Genomic DNA, 23580 nt, shown 5'->3' with positions numbered 1-23580 from the left:
ACTTTTGGCTACTCATGGGTTACGTAAAGTCAACAGGGATGATAGTAGAACTTTGTTCGCAAAAAAGCAATACAAAAATTGAATCTTTAAGTGAAGTATTTCATGGAAATATCACTTAAATCATTTAAAACTTCATCATCATTTTGGTTGTACATATATCTTGATATCTCATATTGCACATTGAGTAGTGAATTTCAACTTCAATATAAAATGAAAAGTTCACATCAAATTTGTCACATCCACAAACACGCTATTGTGCTTATCCACCAGCCACAAAAAGTGTGCCTGCTCCACGTGGATCACATCGACACAGGATACAATTCAACATTGGGTTTTGATCTTGCTGCAACTCCATACATCACGCTTCGGTAACCTCAGATAGTGTACATCGGCATGCGGCATCATGTGTTCGATGCCGCTCGCTGGTATTGCAAATGGAAATCTTCATACAACATCGCGAACTCGGATAGTAATTTAGCACCCTCCCTCCCAACGGGTACGCAACCAACCCGGTACGATTCCGGGCGCCAACCACGCAATCATGCGAAAATGAACGCAAAACCTTGACAGCATGACTTCCGGTTGCTGCACTTCTCTATTAATGCTCTCCATTACCTTCATTTTAATTCCAACCGAACACCTTCTGCGATAAATTCCAACAAATCTTATCTGGTACCACCGTTCCGTCCCGACCGAAGCCAGTTTCCTGCACTACCATAGCCGTGGAGCTGTTCGGGTTCCATCGTCATATCCGGCTGTTGCCCAAGCTGGTACCGGAGGTTGCGATTTTTGGTGTGAGCAAAAAGCGAGATGAAGAGCTGGATGAGGAAGGGCAGAGTGCACAATGGACCCCCATTGAACCGCTCCGCAGTAGAACCATACTCCGAGTGGGTACGTGCTCTTCACATCCGGTGGTGCAAGTTTGTGCACCATCTCTCTAGTACCATTGGCGTTACTGCAGAGCCGCCACCACGTTGATAATGATGATAATCTGGATTAGAGGGTGGCTTCTACCCAAGCACAGGGTGGTCTCATTTTCATTCACTCGCACACGTCTATATCCGCTCGCTCGCGATCCGGACGTCCGCGGATTTCAGAGAACCAACTCCCGGGCTGAAGTTTTGCGCTGGAGTAGCGTTTGAATTGCAACACACTGCCGGAAGTCGTGGTTTTGAGGGGTTTGGAGCACGGGTACGACCCCCAAAAACCCATCGTGAAACGCATTTGCAACCAGAATTCAGAAGACGATTACACGCGTAGCACAAGCGGCTTAGCGTTGAAACATTGTATACCCACGACCCGATAAAGATACAACGCTTCCAGTCAGCAACCACTTCAAAAAAGAAAGAAAAAAAATCGCACCATTTTCCAAAACATTTGTGGAGGAAAGTAGTTATTTCATTAAAGCGGGGAAAATTATCTTCTCAGTTGGATAGTGGTGCAAAACGTATCGCACCGGCGGTATGATGACGTTGTTTCACCGGTGCTGCTGTGAAATATGAGTGTAATCCAATTTCCATAAATCAAATCCAGTGCAAATAGGTAAGCACCGTGTACGTGAAGACACGATAAGCATCCTAAGGAAAGTGCATCTGTTCCTGTGTATTTTTTTTATTTGTGTTTCTCTACACTAAACATATTTCCCACCGATGGAACGTTCCGATATGCCTCTCGGTTGGCTGTTTTTGCTGGAGATTTTTGTTGTTTTTTTCTTTTTCTTCACCTTCACCGTGCACCATCCATGTTAAGGTGTTGTTGAGCTGATCTGCATAGTGTCCTGATACCTTGCATACTGATACCGATGTTGACACACTCAACCGCGTGAACTACGGACCAATCGTTTGCTCCATTCATCATTTCTGGTACACCTTGCAGGATGTGTTTTTTTTCTACTCTCATCTTGTTTACAACCTTCCATAACGAGCCTTTTTTTGCATGGAAAGTACCACGGTTTGGGGAACTGCTCCGTAATGGAAATGTGTACGTGTTGAAGCTATGTAACGATTAATCTTTACTCCTTTTATTTGCCCAATGATGCGGCTGCAAGATGAAGTAGAGAACATAACGCATCGCAACCGATTCCGAACCGAACTGCCGAATGTCCGTACAGTTGCGAGTGATACGATTAATTTCTTTTCACCTCGTCAAACAAATGTTTGGCACGTGTACGTACTTAGTGGATTGTGATGCAGGACGTATCGAGTACCCTGAAATCCTTGGGTGATTTTTACCAACAGAAACCTCCTAGCACAAGATCACGAGGAAAAGAAACGAAGTTTGCTGTCCTCTCGGGACCCTTTCGGATGGGTTATTTTATTTATCGTATCGCACTGAACACTTTTTATTTCCACTACATTACACCTATCTGCCATGGGCTGACGATCTGTATTGGAGACATTGTATTGGAGACCAACGCACCAACCTATCGCCGGAGGCAAATGGGAAAATAATTCAATCTTAATCCTCCCACGAGGAAAGGAATCATTCTCGTGTAATGATGCACTGATTTATGCTTATCCCAACGAGCAAACAACGAGGCACGCGACCGACCAACGGCATGAAATTGGAATTCGTGGTAAAGTTTTCTAAACCGTTCGGTGAAGTGAAGCCAAATCGAATCATTAAACCACTGTTGTTAACTGGTACAGTATGGTTCCGTTCGTAGGACTATTCGAAGAAGCATTATTTAACAGTGCATTGAAGAATTCTCCCACAAACAAACGCCATTCATCCCATCAAGACATACGTGTGAGCGCTGTGCTATAATAAGTATTATATTCGTTACATTCATTGTTCAGCATTGCAGTGCAATTTCAGAACTGTATTCTGTTGTGGCCACATTCTCAAAATCAAAATCCCTTACAAACAAATGTCTCCTTTGCCTACGCTTCATCAGCAGAAGCGGACCGCCACTGAGTCGGTTCAATTTAGTGACACATATTTTACTCATTGTTGTCAAACAAGCTGTCTTCCACACGTCTGCACCACTGTATGTGTGTTTGTGTGTGTGGCAAAACGTACCATAACAAAGGACAATGGCACCCGGTGTAATATGTTACAAACACTGGCATAACAGGCATGTCACTGGTGCCCCACGGTTTCATGTTTCATCATCGAACACAAGCGAGTCGTGGTTTATGTCGGTCGACTACAAAACGCAAGAAAGTACAAAACTGGCGAAAGGAAAAAAAGAAAACTAAAGCAATGGAAAACCATTATCTCCACGATGGAATGCGCTCAGCTGGTCTCAACCGTTTGTATTGACTGGGGCTGCGGTGACAACAGCGATAAATCAGTGTAAACGCACAATAACGTTTTCATGGAGAATTTTCAATAAAATGGTGTTCAAGTTGCAGTTGTCTTAAACAAAAAAAAAACAATACACTTTCACAGTACGCTGAAAATTCTTTTGTTTTTGGAGATGAGATACACATTATGGTGTTTTGTTTCATATCGGCAAACTGATGCCTTTCTCTAATAAAAGTGCTTAGTACCTATCTTTACTATTGATTCCATAACAATTCTTAAAGCTCTTCAAATCTAAAAAAAAGAAATTTACTTTATTGCCCCCGCTCTTGTGACAATTGCCCACCTCCTTCAACCGCTTAGTATCATTCACTCTGTAATCGTCTGAAAATAAATCCAACAAATTACCTCCAACACATAGCCGACATGCAAATTTTGACCTCAATTCACAAACGAGATCCTCAGTTTTCCTCTCTGATCTCACGCTAAGCTTCTTTAGTTAAACCGTTTTTGACACTTGGTCCCAAGAAGTTGCACCAAACCAAACCAAAAAAAAAAAAACAGAGAACAAAACGAGAAAAACAAAAGCAAATCTAACCAACTTCCAACCTCCGAGGGCAGAACGGTGCGAATACGTACGGTTCGCAACGTTCGGTTTGAAAACCATTGACAGAACCGGAGAATTGAACCAGAAGCATACAAAGAGATAGAATGGCAAGAAGGAAAAAAAAAAGTATGCCAGGGAAAGACATGCTAGAAGTTATCTACATTTCAAAACCTACCGCAGACGGTGGTAGCCTTGATTTATGGCATCATTAGAAACGGGTTTTGGACGCACGCGGGTGAAGAATCCAACAAAACCGAGCAGCGTCGTTTTTGCCGTTCGCAGTGACTTTAAGCTACGTACATAAATCCTTTCCAATCCGCGTCAACGTGCCTGAACGGATGGAAAATAGCAAAATTCCATCAAAAAAGGATGCTCGAACCATTGTTGCTTGCAAAACAAATTAAAGCAATCGATCGCACACGGTCATAGCATCTTCGCAGCTCTGTTTCTAGTTTTTTGTCGGCGCACTTTACCCCGATTCATAAAACGAAACTTGGCCTTTTTCTGCTTAAAATCAATCAAGAACCTGTAGATTGAACGCTATAACAATATTCACCTTTCGCGGTTTACTTGCCAAAAGTTTTCCCGCATTTCCTATCAAACATTGCACAGAACACGGAGGATACTCCAACACCAGGGGAAAAAAAGGTCAGCAAAGTGCCTCCCCAGAGGCAAGGGATGAAAAGAAATGGAAAACAAATCCCCATTTCCACCACCTCCTCCTTCTCCCCCCCAAACTGCTTTTCAAAGACGAACGTCTTACCGAAATTAATAAAAGCATGTTAGTGTCGAAGGATTATGGCATCTTCAAGAGTCATCAAACGGGGGCAAATTGTGTTTGCGGTTAGCTTTGCGGCCAGACTGGAACAGGGTAGTGAAGTGGCGAAATTCTACCCATCTCTTAGAAAATAGTCTACGGTTTAAGGACTTTCCCACGGGGGGGGGTCGAAGCAAAAGGGGTAGCGAAGCGATATCTGCGGATCTACTTCACTCTGGACGTAAAAGACCCGGCCCTGTAACTTGATAGACACGGTAAACATCGGCGGCGACAGTAAGGAAACAATGTTTTAATTAAAATTGATTGATTTTGGTCCATGGTTTTTGGGTTTTTTGGCCCCCTTTCGTGTTTGATTGACGGCGCACGAGCCTGGCCAAAAATCGAGAATCAGCTCTCGGAAATTGGGAATAACCGGGGCATGGAAACTTGCTGTACCGTACTTGGAGGTTCGAGAACTTGATGAATTAATTTGGTTGTTTTGTTTTGGGAGCTAAATAATTTTTTTGCCGTGTTTTTTGGGATTTGCATGAAGTCTAAAATGCGTTTTTGAAAAACAGGATGAAAAACGTGTAGATATCACGTTAATCTAACCCCTCTTTTACTCCTTCAAGAATATTGAATTTCTACGTCTAAGGTGTAGCTTTTGATTCCAACCCTTAGCTTAAATAGACTTTATTGAAATGTCACATGGGGATCTAGAATTGCTACACGAATACACCTAGGATTTGATTTCACAACGCGTATAATACGTTGAACCCGTTAAGAACTAAACGAGTTCTTGTTATTGGCAAAGTTCTAGCAAACATCGACTCTCTCAACTTCAAGTTCAATTCAAAGTAGCGCAACTATTCCATTGCACTGGAGAGCGATGAATGGATTTGCAAGGACTTAATGCGCTGTCAATCTGATGCGTTACACCTCGATACATCCTACGCCTTTCATTTCACTATAGCTATCAATGCCCAAGTCAGTGGTATTTGGTTTCTCCAACGAAGCGAAAATATTGTCATCCGTACGTACATTCACAGCCATATACACCAGGGAGATACTCGTGCTACAAACAGTATAGAGAGACAACTGTATGCAGATTTTCAAACCTACTCGTCTACTTTCCCTGAATGAACGTTACCCTCCGTTTGTGTATTACACCTCCCCACACAGCTCCATATCCTCAAACGCTATCTGTTTACCGTTCATCCCACCGTAAGAATCCCACTCTGGAGCTACCAATTTAAAGATCGGAATTCCCCGAGATTGTTTCCGATTCTAATAGATTTGCAAGTATCGATAAACTTATGCTCCCTCGCACTGTTAAGCTCGGGAACGTGCTTCACAGTACGGGTAGGGGTACTAAAGTGTCTGTCCCGGCTTAGGGTTGCCACCTGCTGTAGGCTATATGCAAACTCATTCATTCTGCAGAAGCAGAAAACGCCAGACAACAGTGATTCCTCTTTTCTCACTCCAAAACGTACCTCCGTTTCATACCATACCAGATCTCATTCACCAGAGCTGCAGCGTTTGGTTGGAAACCGTTCAATGCCTTGATATGCTTATGTGTTTTGATTTAGAGTGATTAGTTTTGCCGTAGGGAAACACTCCATACCGTGAAGATCCGTACCTGACGGACCTGTCAAGGATTCCAGTCAACAGGAATGGTACCTGTCAAATGTGCTGTTGGCAACCTGATTTAGCAAAAACGCCCCCGTAGCTTCATGCCTTCTTTTGTCGATATCTTCTGTAGAGTGGTCGACAAAATTGCTATCACTACCGAGCCGCGTGCTGATACGAAACGAGTCGCTTAACGCCCCCGGGGGGCTAATAACATCGATAAGCGACCCCACGTAATATCGAAAGCGGGCAACATACATGTACATAAATCAGGCGATTAAAACGGAGTCTGATTGCATCACCAAACTACGAGATATAGAGATATATCCGTGTACCAGGTTCCAGGATAGCTCGTGTCAGCCATTCCGCTCTACATTGCATTGGAATGAATTTATCTGCTGCCGTAACATTCGTGAGCAGGCACACCATAATGTGTGCGGATTTAATACTATTTATCCGATTAGGAACCGGTTTAGTCGGATGATGGAATCCATTTACTTAAGCTTTGATCCTAATGTTCAGTTATCCTTTGCGTAATTATTTTATATCATCATGACAAAACATATTATCCGCTTCAGGATTATATTCTTGAAATTTTAACTTGTTTAGAGTTCACTTTTTGGTCACTGTTACCAGGTAAACAGGTAACAACCAGGTAAACAGGCAAAGGTAACAACTCAAATTCTTCAATCCATCAACTCTAAAAAAGACCTCATAACGAGCTCATTTTATTTAATTGCTTCAAAATGGAAGGCAGCTTTCAATATTGGACTTGACAATAAAGATAAAAATAGTGAAAAACGAAGAAAAACAGATTGTAAAACTATTTAAATTATAACACTCTCTTTGAAAGATCTCTGAGGTCATTGATCACTTCCAATTTCTATGGCTTCTTTTCGCCTAGACTATTTTTGGACAATTTTCATTTTCTGCGTCGTTTGAACTCTTCATATCTTAATAAATAATACGAATACACTTAAACAAATTCCCCTACAACTATTGTTCATACGAGTCCGACACAATGAGTCACTTACTAGGTCAAAATGAAAGATGATTTGCCAACACGACGCACCACTAATGGTCGAAAGGACAAACCTTTTTTGCAAACCCACCTTCACCCAGTTGCACCTTTAAGCGATGAAATCAGCACTATGCAAAGTTGGCACCAGGGGCCTCTCAACTACAGCAGTGGCTGCAAAAACAAAAATTTGTAAGCGAACGACGTGTTTCTTGTACTTCTTTCTCTTTCTTGTACACACACACATACTCGCGTTAGCTTGAACGATGCAACGAGCCAAGTGCATGGGAAAAAAGAATCCATTGCTTAGCTGGTTAACAAATCGTCCCCGAGCGAGTTTCGTCCGGGTAGGAAGGCTCGAACGATGTTGCTGTACGCCTGCTGTACCCCGGGAACAAACGCGCCAAAGAACTTTTCGTGAATACTCGACGCTACGAGGGTGGTTTCAGTTTATCAAACTCACACTTGAGTCCCGGCCAACCAAAGCGGGCTTCAGAACGTATACCGTACCGACACTCAGGAGATGCCCTTTTTCACAACTCCATACAAAGAATGGCTGCAAAAAGGATAAGCTTGGTGACCATCGTGTCAGCCTTGGGATCGGTAGCGTTATGTATGGGAGGCCTGTGTACTACACAAAACTCTCCTCCCCAACACTAGCGCACCCACCACCGTAAGCTAATAACAATATTCATAAAATATATTTTATGAGTAAAGCTGATAACAGTCACATTAGATTGTACGTTTATTACCCGACATTGTGTCGGCGGCGCTCCGGTTCTACACGGTTATGTGAATCGTGCCGTCAGTATGGTCCGTTCCACTGGCCACAGTGTTTGGCAGGTTTGCAATTATAGTTTCACTATCTGCGTCTCGGCTCCGGTGCCATACTCACACCGGACGGAGACGGGGTATGGATATCGTTTTTTGTGATGAACGTGTTAATTAACATATCTCATAACTGGGGCGCACCGTCGGTTTGTCGGCTTTTGCCAACCGGGCTCGGTGGGTTCAAAGATCAGACTATCATTTTCATAAAGCTTCTTCTAAACTGATGATGCTTACGTTCTGCCTCGGCTAGAACACGCTCGTGACGTAATTGATATGCACCCGCAAACATTTGCGATAGTATCAGATGGCCTACGTACCAGGCTACTCCGACTCTGCTTGTGTGTACTTTATCTTATCGAGGGGTTTATGTTATGGTTTAATAAAATTACTTAAGGATATTTTTATATCCCATCGGCAATTGCTGATAACAAAAAAACTGGATTTTTTATATTATGTTTGTACATATAGTACGTAACAAAAAATATACCAACTAGTTTTTAAATAAGAAGAGAAATATCAAAGTTACGGCCTTGGAAGTTAAGTTATTGTACATGAAGCAACCTGATTTCGGTTCGATGAAGAAGACCTTTCTCAAACCATGATGGAGTAATTTATTTTTCGAATTTCTCTTTTATTTATAACTTTGCAAATAACATTACCATCTAACTCTTTTAATTTTTTTCGTTTTAAAATAACATGTGTGATAATTGTGCTACGCACTGTTGAACATTATGCCATTGAGTACAAGGTTTTTAAAATAATATTTAAAAGTTGAATACCATACATATTTCTATTAAAGTTTAAATAATAGTAAGTTTATAATTATAATAAAATAATTTTCCAACATGACCACAATTCTGACACACGTGTTGAGAACACTGCTTACCTTATTTTTATTTATCCGACCGTAATTATTTGATGAATAAAACCAGCCCACACGTTACTGGACAATCTCCCGTCAATTTTTCATTTGAAAGGATTTTAACGCCATCACACATGCACGCACACACACACATAATCATACAATGACGGCAGAAACGGGCCAGAGCAGAGCAGAGTGATGATATTATGCTCACATTTAATTTTTACTTCGGTTCAAAGGGGATTTTAGCTGCTTTTTTTCATGCGCGCATTCCATTCATATCTCAATCCACGTTTTGCGCTACGCTGCACCTTTGTATTTTGTACCAGTGGCCGTCTCTGCAATTGCCTTCTCCCTTCAGCAGTTGTAGAATTTATCGCACTGTGTGCACATTCAGCAGGAAGCTCCGGACCTTTGGTCTCGACCAACTCGTCGTCATGGGTTTCAGTCTGACCGATGGACATCATAAAATGATTGCACTTTTTTGTTTGTGTGCACCACGCTTTTTTGCGCTACAACAAGCTAACTATCGCACCATTAACATCATGGGTTTTGGAAAAAAGTACACAAAAAAAGTGCCAGTTTACTACACAATTCGCTGCTGCTCCGTTGCCACAAAACAGGACGGCATACATAGCAAGTAGCAACAGTAGTAAAAATAGCTCGACGCAACATAGAAAGCTAGAGAATGGCACGGTATGAACAAAAAAAAAAAACAAAACTATCTACGTGGCATCACGGGCATAAAAAGGAGCCACGGGAATTCATGTTTCGCGTTGCAAAGTACAAGCAATTTACACGACTGTAGCCACATGCGAGTGTTTCTGATTTTATATGCCTTTTCCGTCACTTCTTTTGAAGTCATGCAGATAGTGCGGAATGTCCGGGGGAATGACGCTAACGAGAAACGATGAAAAAGGTAATGGGGATAGGCATCAAATGATCAAATGCCAACACTTGCTGAAACTTTGGTAGGCAAAAAAAAATATAATAAAAAGCTGATAGATTTCAACCAATTGCTGATGGCAACACTGTTCATTTGTGGAATGGAATTTGAACATTGGATTGATGGGCCCGACATTCACCATCACTGTTGACGGATGGGGGAAAACAGTGGGTAAGTATTTAAGATGAAAAAAAATGTTGCTAGGTTTCACAGTACCATGTACGGGAAATCGTATTGTCCCGGTTCGATCTATTTTTATACGTACATTCATACGAATGCAATATGAAGCACTTCCGTAGAAACGTTGTGTGTATTTTTCACAGCAAAACTTTTTCCAGCGATCGAGATTGAATGTTTCGCAAACGGAAGATTTCCACGAGCTATGGTCCGTTTGATGAAAATGCAGTTTTGCGTTGAATTACATTATTGGTATGAAATACTGGGCGTCTCCATCAGTTGTGGCTTTTCATCACTATTCGGAACTTTATATTGATGAAGCGGAAAGATTGTTTCTAATGAAGTAGAAAGATGAAACTATTCATAAATAGCATCCGTGGAATTTTCAAACGAGCTTTCAAGCCTATAACGAACCATTTCAGTTTATAATATATTATTTAATAAAAAGTAATTTATACGTACATTTTCAATTCAATTCTAATAAAACAAAAAATTATCAATTCGGACAAAACAACAATTGCAAAAGCATCGATAAATACAACATCGATGTTTGAGATAAATAATAATTTTTAAATTAAAAATGAAAATTTGAAATTTCCTTTATCGTATTGAACTAGACATTTTCTCAACATGTTTCATTCGTAGTGCACAAAAAACAGATAAAAAATGCAATACAAAAACAAAACAATAATGAAAGCAACGGATACAATACTGTACCAAAATAATATTACAATCCAATACAATAAATGAATGTTTCTTTGGCATGGTTCGAGCATACCCCACACAAAAAAAAGTTCAAAACAAAGAACTAAATCACTAACGCCGCTGCTGTGCTATTTTGTTATTGCCCCCAAACCACATTGAATCGTTCTATACTTTCGCCCATTCGTCACGTATCCAACAGTGCGGAAAACCTTACACTTTTACGGATTGGATTCCAATTCTTTCTTGGCTTCATACGCTGTGCCCTCTTCCGCCATTCTTCCCCTCTTTCAACGCCCCATTCAAACTGACCGGAAGTCTTTCCCGTTCGATTTCTTTACGCTGGCAGAAGAATGATCAATCCATCCCACCCATCATCCACCCAAACCCGCCAGCTAAAACTCTCCCTTTGACGCTTATTATCCATCATGTCACGGTTGCGTCAGGCAAGGCCGGGTGGCGGTTGGTCATTCGTAGCTAGCGACGTAAGCCACCGCCACAGGATATGCGAAAAAGCAAACCTTTATCTCATCGTCACCCAACTGGACTGGGCTCTGGCGCTGCTAAAGTATGTCACCGGATTCCGGCCACGTTTCGTGTCCGGTTATGACAAGGTTTCCGCTTCAGTTCCGTAACGAATGATGCTTCTGCTGGCCGAATTGGTGCTACGCTTTTGTGCTACTTTATCGAGAACGGGCACATTCGGCCAGATAGTCTTGCGTCTGTCATTTGACGAGGGAAGCTACCCATAGTGAAGAATCTTGTTTGAGCTTTTTTATTTCGGAAAAGCAATCCGAACGTACTTCGATCGCGTTTCCCTTTCCGATAATTGGAAAAGTGAGCAGAATAAAATTTCATTATCACCTTCTTCTCGTTGGGCAAGCACGTTTGTAGATTGTGTTCCTTCAAGATGGTAGAAATGGAAGATGAGATTATTTGGTTTGAGAACTGTTTTTTTATGTGAAGCTTTCCACTCCGTTTCACTTCATATCTTTTAGACTTTAAATGGTTGAATGAGCTCAATGGTTTAGTGTACATAACGTGTATCTGTGCTTTAAGCGAATTTTCGAAATGTTTCATTAAGAATACAAATTTTCAAAAATAAATCTTTAACAATGCAAAAAGTGATCGTAATTTAAAAAAAAATTTACTATTATTTATTTATTTTAATTCAAAAACATATTTTATAAAAGAAAATGAAGAAAATGAAATAATAAATTCAAAACAAAAAACACAAAATCACTAAATCAAACACAAACACAAACACAAAATACAAAATCACTCTTAAAAATATTCTCGTATCCAAAAAAAATACTCTAGAACTTAAACAAGTATTTTGTAAACTTAATTTTTTAACATAATAGCTAATAAATCTCTCAGAAGTGACTAAATTTTTTGATGTTATCAAACAAAAATGTGATATTAACGATCCAGTCTCCAACTGATGGAGACGCCCAGTGTTTTATACCTATACGCAATGGAGGCGCCTGGTAGTTCTTAACCAAAAGTCCCCCTATTGCTACTCATATCAAAATCTGGAACATTTTCCAACTTCCGAAACGCATTACCAGCAACAAACAAGAAAAAAAATGATGCACAGAAACTTGGTAACTCCTTCTCGCAAAACTGTCTACCATCGGAAGCATCTTCTTTCTTACGATTTGGTGTCAAGTCACGTATAAACATGCCGTTTACAGACTATGACTCCTGGCATCCAGTCGCAGGCAGCCTTCAATGCTGCATCTCTAGCAAAACCATGAACCTAGTTTTATGGCTACTAAAGCAAACGTTTGCCCCGTGCCATCATCATTCGGGCCCAAAATGCAAGAAACGCTGTGTCGCGGGCAAACGGGACCATGTAACTGAAGCTAGCGACGATGATGGTCATAAAAATAAAAAGGAAGAAAAAAGAAATCATGTTGGCCAATGGGTCAACCGGTATATCCCACTGCCACGATGGGGCTTTATTGGTCTCAACAGCGAAAAAAAAACTTTCAACAACAAAAAAGCAGCCAACCGATAACGGCTAACTGACTCGAACGAAATGTGGCTCAATGTAGAAGAAACCATTAATTTTCATTCTTTCTTGGTACAAGTTTACCCTTGACTTTGGCCATTTTGTGACCTTTTTTTGTTTGAAAAGATATCTACTTATAACGAGTAGTAGCATAAGAAATAATATTCTACTAAAGACGGTAAAATTGTCTAAACTCTCTAGCTTAAAGCTAAAATCACTTACAACTGTATGATGAAGAAGCAATTTCCAAACTATACTTGTTTTCTTCCTGATAAAGAACATACAATAACACACCATACAAAAAGGAATCATTTACTGTACACGCCTATTCTCGGTTCCCTACAAATGTTCCCATTTGATAGATTGTATCCTAGAAACCATTTCTTCCCAATCGTTACCAGGGCTCATGGTGGAGATTTATAAACGCGTATAATTTTCTGCTACCAAAGCTACCATTCCGTTTTGCTGATTAGTGTAGCAAGGGTGCACACACACAAAAAAATCGGACAACCATCCCCAAGTGCTATGACATACACAGGAAACCATTTCTACTCAACGCCATAAAGCAGCATTTCTTCATCACCACTTAGAAAAACAGTTCGTATATGGGGAGGGTTTTCGTTTCTGGAGCTTTTCTTTCGGCCAACGAAGCAAACGATATGTTCCGTCCGTACACAAGCATGTAGCGAAGATTAATGACGTTCAGAACATGTTTTTTTGTTGTTTCCGTTTTCATTTGTTCTAAGGAGACGTAGAGCGTTTAATAGCTCGCTGAACGTTTGTTTGATATGAAGCAAGAGTAATAAACTTCCCAACAGTATGATGCATGTGTACATTCTCTTAACAGTGAATGAGATTTCTTTTGGAAAAAATATAGTATTTTCTTACTTTTCAAATTTAACATACAAAAAACAAACTTAATTATTAAAAAATAAAATAACATCCTAGAACTAGAAGAAAAAAAAAGCAATATTGCCAAAAATCTATCGAACCAAAGTACATTTAATATTTCTACTTGGCAACGTCAAACACGCACTTTGCAAACATCCGTGAAACGCGTTCTAGCGTACTTGCATGTTTTTTTTCCTCCAAAAAGAAAAAAGAAAATACATATATTTATATTTATGGCAAACGATTTTTCTCCCCAAAAAGTGTGCCAAATAAATCAAATCAGCCAGAAAATTCGTGATTTTACATGCGCAAGCACGTTTCGTAGCAGACAACACATTCGACGTTAACCATTTTCGCTCATCCGAAACTTCCGGAGTTGCAGCACAACTTTTTGGATCCTTTTTGGAACTTCTTGGATACCTTTTTTTCGTGTTGTGTGTTAGTATATTTTTAAATAAATTTTTCAAATGTGTAAACTTTGCATTTATGAGAGAGAAAAACAACAAACACATTGATCTGATTGTATTGCTTTGAGCACCAAACAAAACCAATTTTAAAGAAAGAAAATCTTAAGCATTGGAAAGAAGCACCAAAACAAATTTAAACATCTTCTAATCTGCCAGCTCACTAAGCTAAGCCTACACTTTGAAGTTTTATGGAGCATGTTTATTTGGCACCATTTTTGTTTTCTCCCTTCGTTTTCTTCTCTGCCACCTTTCTTTCCCGGAACGATAACTTTTCAAATCAATGCACTCACTAGTGCTTGCGGAAAAGCTGGAAAAAACACCTCCACCACGACAAAACTCAACACTTGCCATCGTGAAGTGGGTAAACGTTAACTAGTGCTAGTGCTGTTTCCGCATAAAATATCTATTTTTTTACAACGCTCAAACCATTCGACGTGCCCATCGTCGAGACAGCTCGGATCCTCTACGGTGACCGGTATTTTGGGTGGTATCTCGATCGCAAAACCATGAAGGGTTTTTGCCGTGTGCCTAAAACGCCCGGTAAGCTATTAGAAGTACCGAAGTGATCCCCACTCAAACAAAAACAGAACAAGCAGCATGAAAAAAAAACGAAAGCTACACCAACAGCTTTTGCCAGACGTGGTGAAAGATCGTATGAGCATTAAGGGATTAGTGGAGGGTGGTAAAGGGCCTAACCAGGAAAAAATCCGGTGGTGAAGCAGGAAAAATACCCAAACCTCTCATCCCCAGTAAACATCCCCAAAGGGTGGTAGAAGAAGGCAGCAAAGCACCGTTGTGCGATGCTCATCCAATGGCCGAAATCGAAACAAAAGCACAGTGGCAGAGGAAACGGGGCAAACGTTCCATCGTAAAAATCTCTGACGCTAGAAGTAGAAGATTTTCCCCTAATACCAAAACGTCCCCCCTCCACGAAACGAGACCCAATGCCTTCTCTTTGCGTTCTGTATGAAAACTGGTGAGCGAATCTAAGCATTTCGCCCAAAGTTACCGATCGCTCGGACCAACTTTTTCGGGGCGCAGAGTCGTAAAAGCGAGAAACGAGCAAAACACACACACACACACATAGGACAACTCCGCACAAATGATTCGCCGCGAAACTTTTGAACGGATATGGCCAGCTGGCGAATTTCTTTCTTTTTTTTCTTTTTGCTCTCCTTCTCTTCGTTCTCTTCGCTTCTAGAACGTGGTCAAAATCCCAACGAGCCACAGTCATTCGGCAAAGGTTCCGCCTGGCCCCACATCAAACGATCGCACACATACACACTTACACCCATAAGTTTGCTACCAACAACGGGGCAGAAAAAAAGGCCAAACCAAAACACAATACATGACAAGCCTCAGCAAATAAGACAGAGGCCACCGATAACACATACACAGACAACAACAACAAAAAAAGGCCGTGCAACTGAACGTCTCATAAAATTAGATCATCAAATCTATAAAAATAATCAACGACAGCGTAAGGATAGCCAAACACGGACAAGGGGCAGCAGGGAAGATTTAACGTCAACAACCCACCAGTAACAAAAAAAAAGAGGCCCACTTGCATGTGACGCGCGCGTACCATGAAGATGTTGCCCCAATATTCTGGGTGCCGCGTGGTCGTAAAAGCTGAAAATGTGTCCCAGGCGAGAATATAGAACGACTGCTTGTACGCGGTCGTTGAGGGGCAAAATTTTTCACAACCAAACACAAACCATGAGGGGCCATCATGCCGTGATAAAAGTCAACTGAGTCATCGGTTTTAGTGAGTGACTTTTTGTCGGGTAAAAAACCCCTCACCCCTGCTTCTGTACCCCAATCCCAGTGGAAATGTTTTGGGAAGTAGATATCAGTTCGACGGTGCGTCATGGTATTGCGGTGTCGCGTTTCATTATTGCGTACACTTACACCGAATGGACTGCTTATTGTTCCTGTCAACGATTTCCGTGGCTTTCTTATGTGTTATTGTGCATTGTTTGCGTGGCGTTTTTTTTTTTGGCCAATCGTACCTCAGATTGTACTTTCGTTAGCTATCGAGTAACGAAGTTATAGCGGCTGGGAATGAACGTTTTATGGATCATGTTTGCCGAGTTTCACCGGAACTGCTTCGTATGCGCGAAAGTTTCATCAGCGGAAACAGGAAGTAAAGCGGAAAAATATACCTACATGTATACACTTGTAGTAAAATGGCAAACACGTTTACGGGCAGATGTAACCGTCGATAAAGCGAAGATGCCTAGAGATATTTCTTTATTACTCTGATTGAAAGATGTTGCCGTTCCAGCAGTACGTGGATATTGTTTTGTTTCTTGGCACCATATTTCATGCTACGGAGGCAAAGGAGAATGCATTTCAAGATGATATCATCTCTTCAAAAACCAGACCAGTATTGGCTGAAATTTTATGCTTCGGAATATTATAAAAGCAAACCCGTAGAACTTTACCCCAGGCCAATCTTAATTTCCTTTCCTTCCAGACCAATTTTAAAATATCATCTATAAATCCTAGGTACAGTATTTTCTTCACAGTAATTTCTTCAAGCCAAATTAAATTGTACTTTACAAGTACGCCAAGTTTAAGTACACACCGCTGACAAGCTGAAGATTCTAAGGAAAATCATTAAATATTCATTGCATTCAGCTAAAATCATCTTAATAACACTAGAACTACCAAGCGTTTTGAGCTTTGAGTTTTTTTTTCATTCAAGATTAATTTTTAAAACAATTTCGAAGCATTAAAGTATATAGTATTGTACATTGGAAATCGTGTTATAGAATATATATGTACAATTCATGTTTCAATTACCTTAGGATAGTTTAATCACAAAAAAGAATGTGATGAAAATTAAGCATATTAGTCAAAATGACTGGTACGGTAGTTATAGTGTTAAATAGCACCGATTCAAAATATGGAACGAAATTCAACAAATAGCACAAAATATTGATAAAGTTACAAAAACCACAAACTAATACACAAAAGTATCTAAAACTACTAGGCTTTTGGAAAGTCTTGACAAATGAAATACTAATATAAATTTCGTTGATAAGGAACCATCTAAACTAGAATATGTTTTATATGAGTGCTTAATTCAAAAGAAACAGAAACAAAAAGAACAAAATTAAGCAATAAAGAAGAAAAAATACTAAGGATAAAACTACAGTTCGTTACTTAACTTTAACAATACCAGCGTTTTGAGAAAGCCAAAAATGAAAAAATATGTTAAAATAATTTAACGAAATATAAACAATGGCATTATATTTTTCATAATTCACAAACATATTTACGAGTATTTACCCAGTTTAATGACAAAGCTTAATAGGATGTGGCTTAAAAATACCAATCTAATTTATCAGGTGAACAGTTGGATACAAAAGAAATTAAATAAAAAAGAGTAATTAATGCCAATTAAACATATTTATTGCACCAAATATTCTTCATATACAATGCTCCTGCAAAATAATTCGGTACAATTTCACACAATACTAGCAATTATTTAAAAAAACACACGCATTTTAAACCTCTTTCAATAATGAACAAATAACGTAGAAAATTCCCGCCTCTTTGTGTATGATGCTGCTAAAACAGACTCATTCGCTTCGATGACACGTTGAAATTGTATACAACCACCGTCTCCACGCCAATACACATCACGATGGCACTCTTTCGGTCCAACAAGGTGTAAACTGATCCGACGTCTGTATGCAGCACCCATGCCGAGCATTCAAGGATACCCTTGAAATAATAAATAAGCAGGTGACGATGAAACGACACCGGGCCACGTTTGCCTTCCGAGTTCGCACACGAACACGACACCGAGAATCGGTGGGGAAGGAAAAAACACACAAAAAAATCTCTTTCTTTTTTCTGCCATTGAATTGGTTCATTCTGAAGGTGATGAAGCTTGAAGTCGGCTATCGAATGACGATGGTTTTACCCGAAGATGGCAGCCCCGTCATGATGGCAGCACTCACAAGTGCCACTCGGCTGACATTAAAGATTTAACATCTTCACTTTCGGCGCTGTTGAAAATGATAGCGCCATACGGGTGCTGATGATATTAGAGCCATTCTTTTTTTTTGTCTACGGGGCGAGATTTCATGCAACGATTTAAAGCATTGATTGAATTGTGATTTTTTAAATGATTTTATTGGAATTAAATCCATTTCTTAAACCATTTCTTTTTTCTTTTCTCCTAGGTTGTTTGGGGCACAGAGAGACCTCCGTTGCGTTGAAATACAACAGCGACAACAACGAGAAAGACACACAACTGTTTCACCAAGCCAGCGCAAGTGCGAAACATATTTTCCACCGAAATTTAGATAATAATCAATTCTTCAACGATTTTCAAACGGATCGTTCCACCAACCAGCGTGCTGCAATATCATTCAAAATAACTGCTAAGCGAAAAGGAGCGTCATTTTCCACTCCCAAGTCAAGTGCAGTAAACAGTAGACGTAACATAAATGTAGCGTATAACAATTTAGATAACGTTTTACATACTACCGCCGTGGAACGTCGTGAAGACTTCAAAAGTCCCCGTCGTCAATCCAACAGCGGAGTTGCTGCCGATAAAACAGCTCAAAATCCATCGCATTTGCTGCACATTCCAACGCCCAATGTACACAAGTTTCCCGTGAACGATGGAAACGATCCTTCTCGAAAACGACGCTACCAAAGATCGACGAATACAGTCAAGAGTACACAATACACGAATAATGCACCAACTGATAGCGGTTCTTCACCGCCCACTTTCGTCGAAGCTAAATCCTTTGTGCGGAACGACATGTTCTCCTCAACGCAGCTAGAAACGGCGGCAGACATTTCCATGCCAGCTACCAAACTCGAACACGCCAACGATGGAAGCAAAACTAAGGCTGTACATCCTCACGGTAGACTTCTCAACGATGACATCAACAGTGAAGATAACACACAAATCCTCCATACCGAAACAAGCCCAGCTGTGATCGATAGTTTAAAAGCGAGTAATTTAGATCAACAAATTAGCCGAAATCCTCCAGTGGTAGATACAAAATTAGATTCCCTGGTCACACACCAGGGAGTGCATCCATCGGGACGCACTGTCACGTTTGACGCACCAAAAAGTGCTCCAACGGGCGAGATGAAGCCCGGTAGCCAAAGTTTCCCGCCAGCGGAAGCTTCTGGCAAGATGCATCCACTTTCACACTTGGCTAGCGAACGAACGAAGGAACGACCAATTACGGCGTCACATTCTTCGGTGACAACTGACAGCCACCATTACGGCGAAGAACAACCTCTAGTGCCACCCGATGCACCCGGTGAGTCAAGTTTCATATTGCTCGATGACAGTGTCTACATTACACCGGTACACACCCACCGAAATGGTACCGGATCACGCATCGCCGGTCTTCCACCGGCCGGCACCGATCTAACGCTCCGTTCCACCGATGTCCTGTTCGGTGGGCGAAACTTTGACGAACAAATCATCTTTCTCAATGGACCGGATCTGGTGGAGACAAGTGCCGAACAGGAGTCAGCAGCCGGTCCGGTCGCCACGTCAGACGGTCGGCGACTAATGGGAAAAGTTGCCCGTGCGATACCGCCGCACCAAGGGAACGGGAAGCCGGAGGAACCATTAGCTCTCCCATTGAGACCAATCATTCGCGACCCGGCAGATGAGCAGCTGGCCGAGGATAATGTGGTGGTGGTGTACGCCGATCAGCACGAAACGGTGCGGCTAAACTGTGAGGTTGACGCCGATATTACAACGGGCGTATGGCTCAAGGACGGACAGATAGTGCACGCGATGGACAAGAAGTCACGAACCGCTGATATCCGGTTTGTGCGCGAATCGTTCGGTGCCCTTACGATCTCGAACGTGATGCTGGAGGATGACGGTGTGTGGCAGTGCGAGGCGGAGAATGCACGCGGATTCTTTTTCAATGGACGGCCAATAAAGCTGATCGTGCTGGGTAAGTTTCCCGTCCGTCCGTTTCTCCACCAAAAAAGGAACCGTGTCTGAATCGGTTTAGTCGTCTGCACGACTCACGAGATCATGTCAAAAGTTTCTTTTCCATTTCCGTGGGAGACTGGGAAGAAGTGCGGGATGGGAAGGGAAATTTGGTGGAGGATTTGGGATGGGTTGAAGATGAAAAAATACTCACCACTATGGCAACTCGTTAAACGAGCTCAGCAGCGAACTGCAACCACGATTGATTCTTATTGAAACACGCCGGAAACGGGTACTGGCTCTCCTCCCCCCAACCAATCGTGCCAATCCGGCGGGAAGGAAATGAAGTTTTCCTCCTCCATCCTCAGCCACTTTTTTGGACGAATGCTTTTTATGGACTTTTTGGGTTTTTGGTTTTCCCGCTTTCTGTTTTTATCTTGCCGGAAACAGAAGAACAAACAGCTTGGAAACTAAATCAATCTCGTTTTTGCTCGGGCTGCGGGCACGTGCAGTTCTCTTGCTTGCCAATTGTGCCCGGCAGTCCTCTAAACCCTAGCTCTACTGTCTCCTTACTGGCTCGGGACCTTGAAATTGGATTAAGCTCAAGGATAAGAGCAAAGTTTTCATATTTCGCAATGATAGCACTTTGGCAGTGTGCCTTCGTGTACGTTCGAAAATTAATTCCATTCCAGATCATTTGACTTTTTCTTCCAAATGCCAGCGTAGTTTGGCTGATGGTATCAGTCTTAAGTTGAGCGTACACATTCAACTCCACTTTCTTCCACCGTGCGATAGGTGATAAAAATAAATCACAGTTTCGGAAACATTACTGATTTCTCGTTTCAACCAACTGAGGCGAACAAAACTCTTGCTCAGCACCAGGGGGAAAAAGATGCTTTCTTGTGCAGTTTGAAAGATTTCAATCACGACTAACCGCGTGCCGCGTATTTCCCCTTCTCCTATAATTCCCGCTGCCGCATGTAGATCCACCGAAGGTGCCGTATTTGCTGATCGATTCCCGTCGGCTCGATGCGGGCAACATGTTCATCCCGGTGAAGGAAAATGCCGAACTAACGCTCGCCTGTGTCAGCGAGGGTGGAAATCCAAGGCCCACCCTTACCTGGGAGGTACTGCTGAGTCCCGGACTCGACAGACACGCACAGAAACTATCGAACGACGTGCTGGAGCTGCAGGAGATCAAGAAGGATAAGGTTAGTTAGCTTCCACCTTTTCGGTGGAGAAACTTTTTTTTTATGTATTCCAAGCGACAAGCATCAAAACTGTGGCAACTCCTTCATAAAAAAAGGGCTGTCATGGGAAAGTGGAACAGCACCGATAGCTTGTCGAATCCGTTAAACCGACTGTGCCGGCTTTTTTCTGTTTGCGAAATGAAACGTTTTCAGTACGTCTAGCGTCATTTTTTGTGTGTGTCTTTGCCCATTGCTGTGACATCGGCCCGAATGCGTAGTTTGAAGCGAACAAGCAACACGTACGGAAGATATTCATCAAACGTCAATGCCCAATACACTCTGGGCGCTTTTTTTCTCCCCCGTTGCAGGACAAGGAACCGTACAAGATCAACACCGGTGCCATATCGGAGGCACGACTCCCAGCCGTCTACCGGGTGCATCACAATGCCCGCATCCTCTGCATCATGGAACATCCGACGCTGAAAGTACGCCAAAATGCTTCGATCCTGCTCGATGTGCAGTGTGAGTGGAATTTTTCATTAGTCATATCAATGGCCAGCATCCATTTTTCCTTTTGCTGTGCGTGCTTGCTCGGGCTGTTGTGTCAGCATATATCGGGTTGCAACGCTTTTTCCTGATTTCGATTCCGTTTGCAATATGAAACTGCACCGCATACATCGAAAAAAGGGAAAAACAGAAGAAAGAAACACCCAAAACTTCTTCCTTCCGGGAACCCGAAAAGCGGGAGATACTTTTTCCAGTGAATTTTCGGTACATTTCACTAACTTTTCTCTAATACCGTTTCCCTCGGTGCAGACACACCGTCGTTCGCCATCACGCGGACGCCCGGTTTTGGGTATCCACTTCGGGAGGGTATTGAAGTTTCGCTCAAATGCGATGTCGATTCGAACCCACCCAGTACGCCACTGTGGCAGAAGGATGACGGTGATCCACCGGTACCGCAGACGGGCGATGGATTTCTCAACTTTAGCTCGATCCGGCGGGAACATTCGGGCTGGTACAAGTGTACCTCGAGGCATCTCAATTTCCAGTACTCGAGCATCGGATATTATCTCAGCGTGCGATGTGAGTATGCATCTTATCATGTGTTTCATGAGTGTTTTTACGGAATTCTTCCATTTTCCCAGTAAAATAAAGAAAATAAGCCTACACTTGCTCAATTTATAGCTTTAAATAGACATTAAATTCTTTGCTCTTCTGTCCACAGCATTTTATTGAAGAATTCTGATCATGTTTTTTTCTTCCTGTACACGTCTACCCAAGATATTTGCATTGCAACACCAACTCGTACTATTTACCAGCATGTGAACATTCATTCACATTAATTCCTGGAAGTTGCTTTCTAATCAAGCTGTTTATCTTTCTACTCGTCTTTTCCATCAACACCGGTCTCAGACGACCCAGTCGACGTTACATCGGAACCAGTGGAACAGGATCTTTCCCTATCACCATCATCCTCATCATCGTCATCATCTTCATCTGCTCCGGCGTCATCTTCTGCCGCCTTTGCACCCAGCAACGGTGCCGGATCTGCTATCGGAGGACCCTTCCCCGGTATCGTACCGATTGGAACAAACTCCTTCAAGGGTGGTGGCCAAATGGAAGTCGAACTCGGTGGTTCCGTTACATTGCAGTGCCCTCAAGGTATGGACGCCCAAACAGACTTGCCCAAACCAAAATAAAACTGTGAAGATTAAATTGTTCGAAAGTTTTCCAACGATCCCTTATAGCTCGATCTGTCTCAGCGCTAACGGGGTCGTGGTGCTTTGGACGACCGGTAGTTGTGTATATCCCGCTACCGTCCGACACATTTGCTTGCTTGAGAAACTCAACTGCATATGCGTTTACCTTGACGCTACTCACCGAAAAACGAAGAATGACTTGCATGTGAATCGAGCTCAACTTTCTTCGAGCACTTCCGTACAACTTCTTGGGCATCAGCCCAACACCTTCTCCAGTGTGGCTCACAGGGAACGCTCGCTCCTTGGGGGGCGTATGGGCAACATTGCTGTACAGTAAGAACAACTTTTCCCGTTTACATTTGCAAAACCCGTCTGCCGCCTGAAGCCAAAGGGGCATCGAAATGAATGCACGACTTTTTCCAACAAGACTTGTCTGCCTTGAAAATTATGTGACATGAAGCTATCAGCTTGTAACCAGACGGTTACCGAGAAACCGGCATTTGCAGGAAAGTATTCCAAAGGGTTTGGCTAGTGCCTCCCGCTCGCTGGCATGTTGAATGTCGAATACCATCATTGCGATTCGTTGAACCAACTTTGTAAATTTC

At 41.9% G+C, this 23580-nt stretch overlaps 1 protein-coding gene across 3 annotated transcripts in view; it reads left to right on the top strand.

Moving 5' to 3' along the window:
- Positions 1-23580, top strand: part of LOC125771564 (uncharacterized) — a 59238-nt gene that overhangs the window by 20006 nt on the left and 15652 nt on the right. For all 3 annotated transcript variants that reach the window (XM_049442289.1, XM_049442290.1, XM_049442288.1), the window contains 5 exons: positions 18350-20104; positions 21067-21293; positions 21641-21794; positions 22089-22358; positions 22689-22937. In XM_049442289.1, coding sequence (XP_049298246.1) covers positions 18350-20104; positions 21067-21293; positions 21641-21794; positions 22089-22358; positions 22689-22937 — 2655 coding nt within the window. The remainder of the gene's footprint in view (positions 1-18349; positions 20105-21066; positions 21294-21640; positions 21795-22088; positions 22359-22688; positions 22938-23580) is intronic.

This window comes from Anopheles funestus, chromosome 3RL (genome assembly GCF_943734845.2).
Source record: "Anopheles funestus chromosome 3RL, idAnoFuneDA-416_04, whole genome shotgun sequence".
NCBI lineage: Eukaryota > Metazoa > Arthropoda > Insecta > Diptera > Culicidae > Anopheles > Anopheles funestus.
The sequence above is the reverse complement of the archived record's forward strand: the minus strand, read 5'-3'. Positions and strand labels throughout refer to the sequence as shown.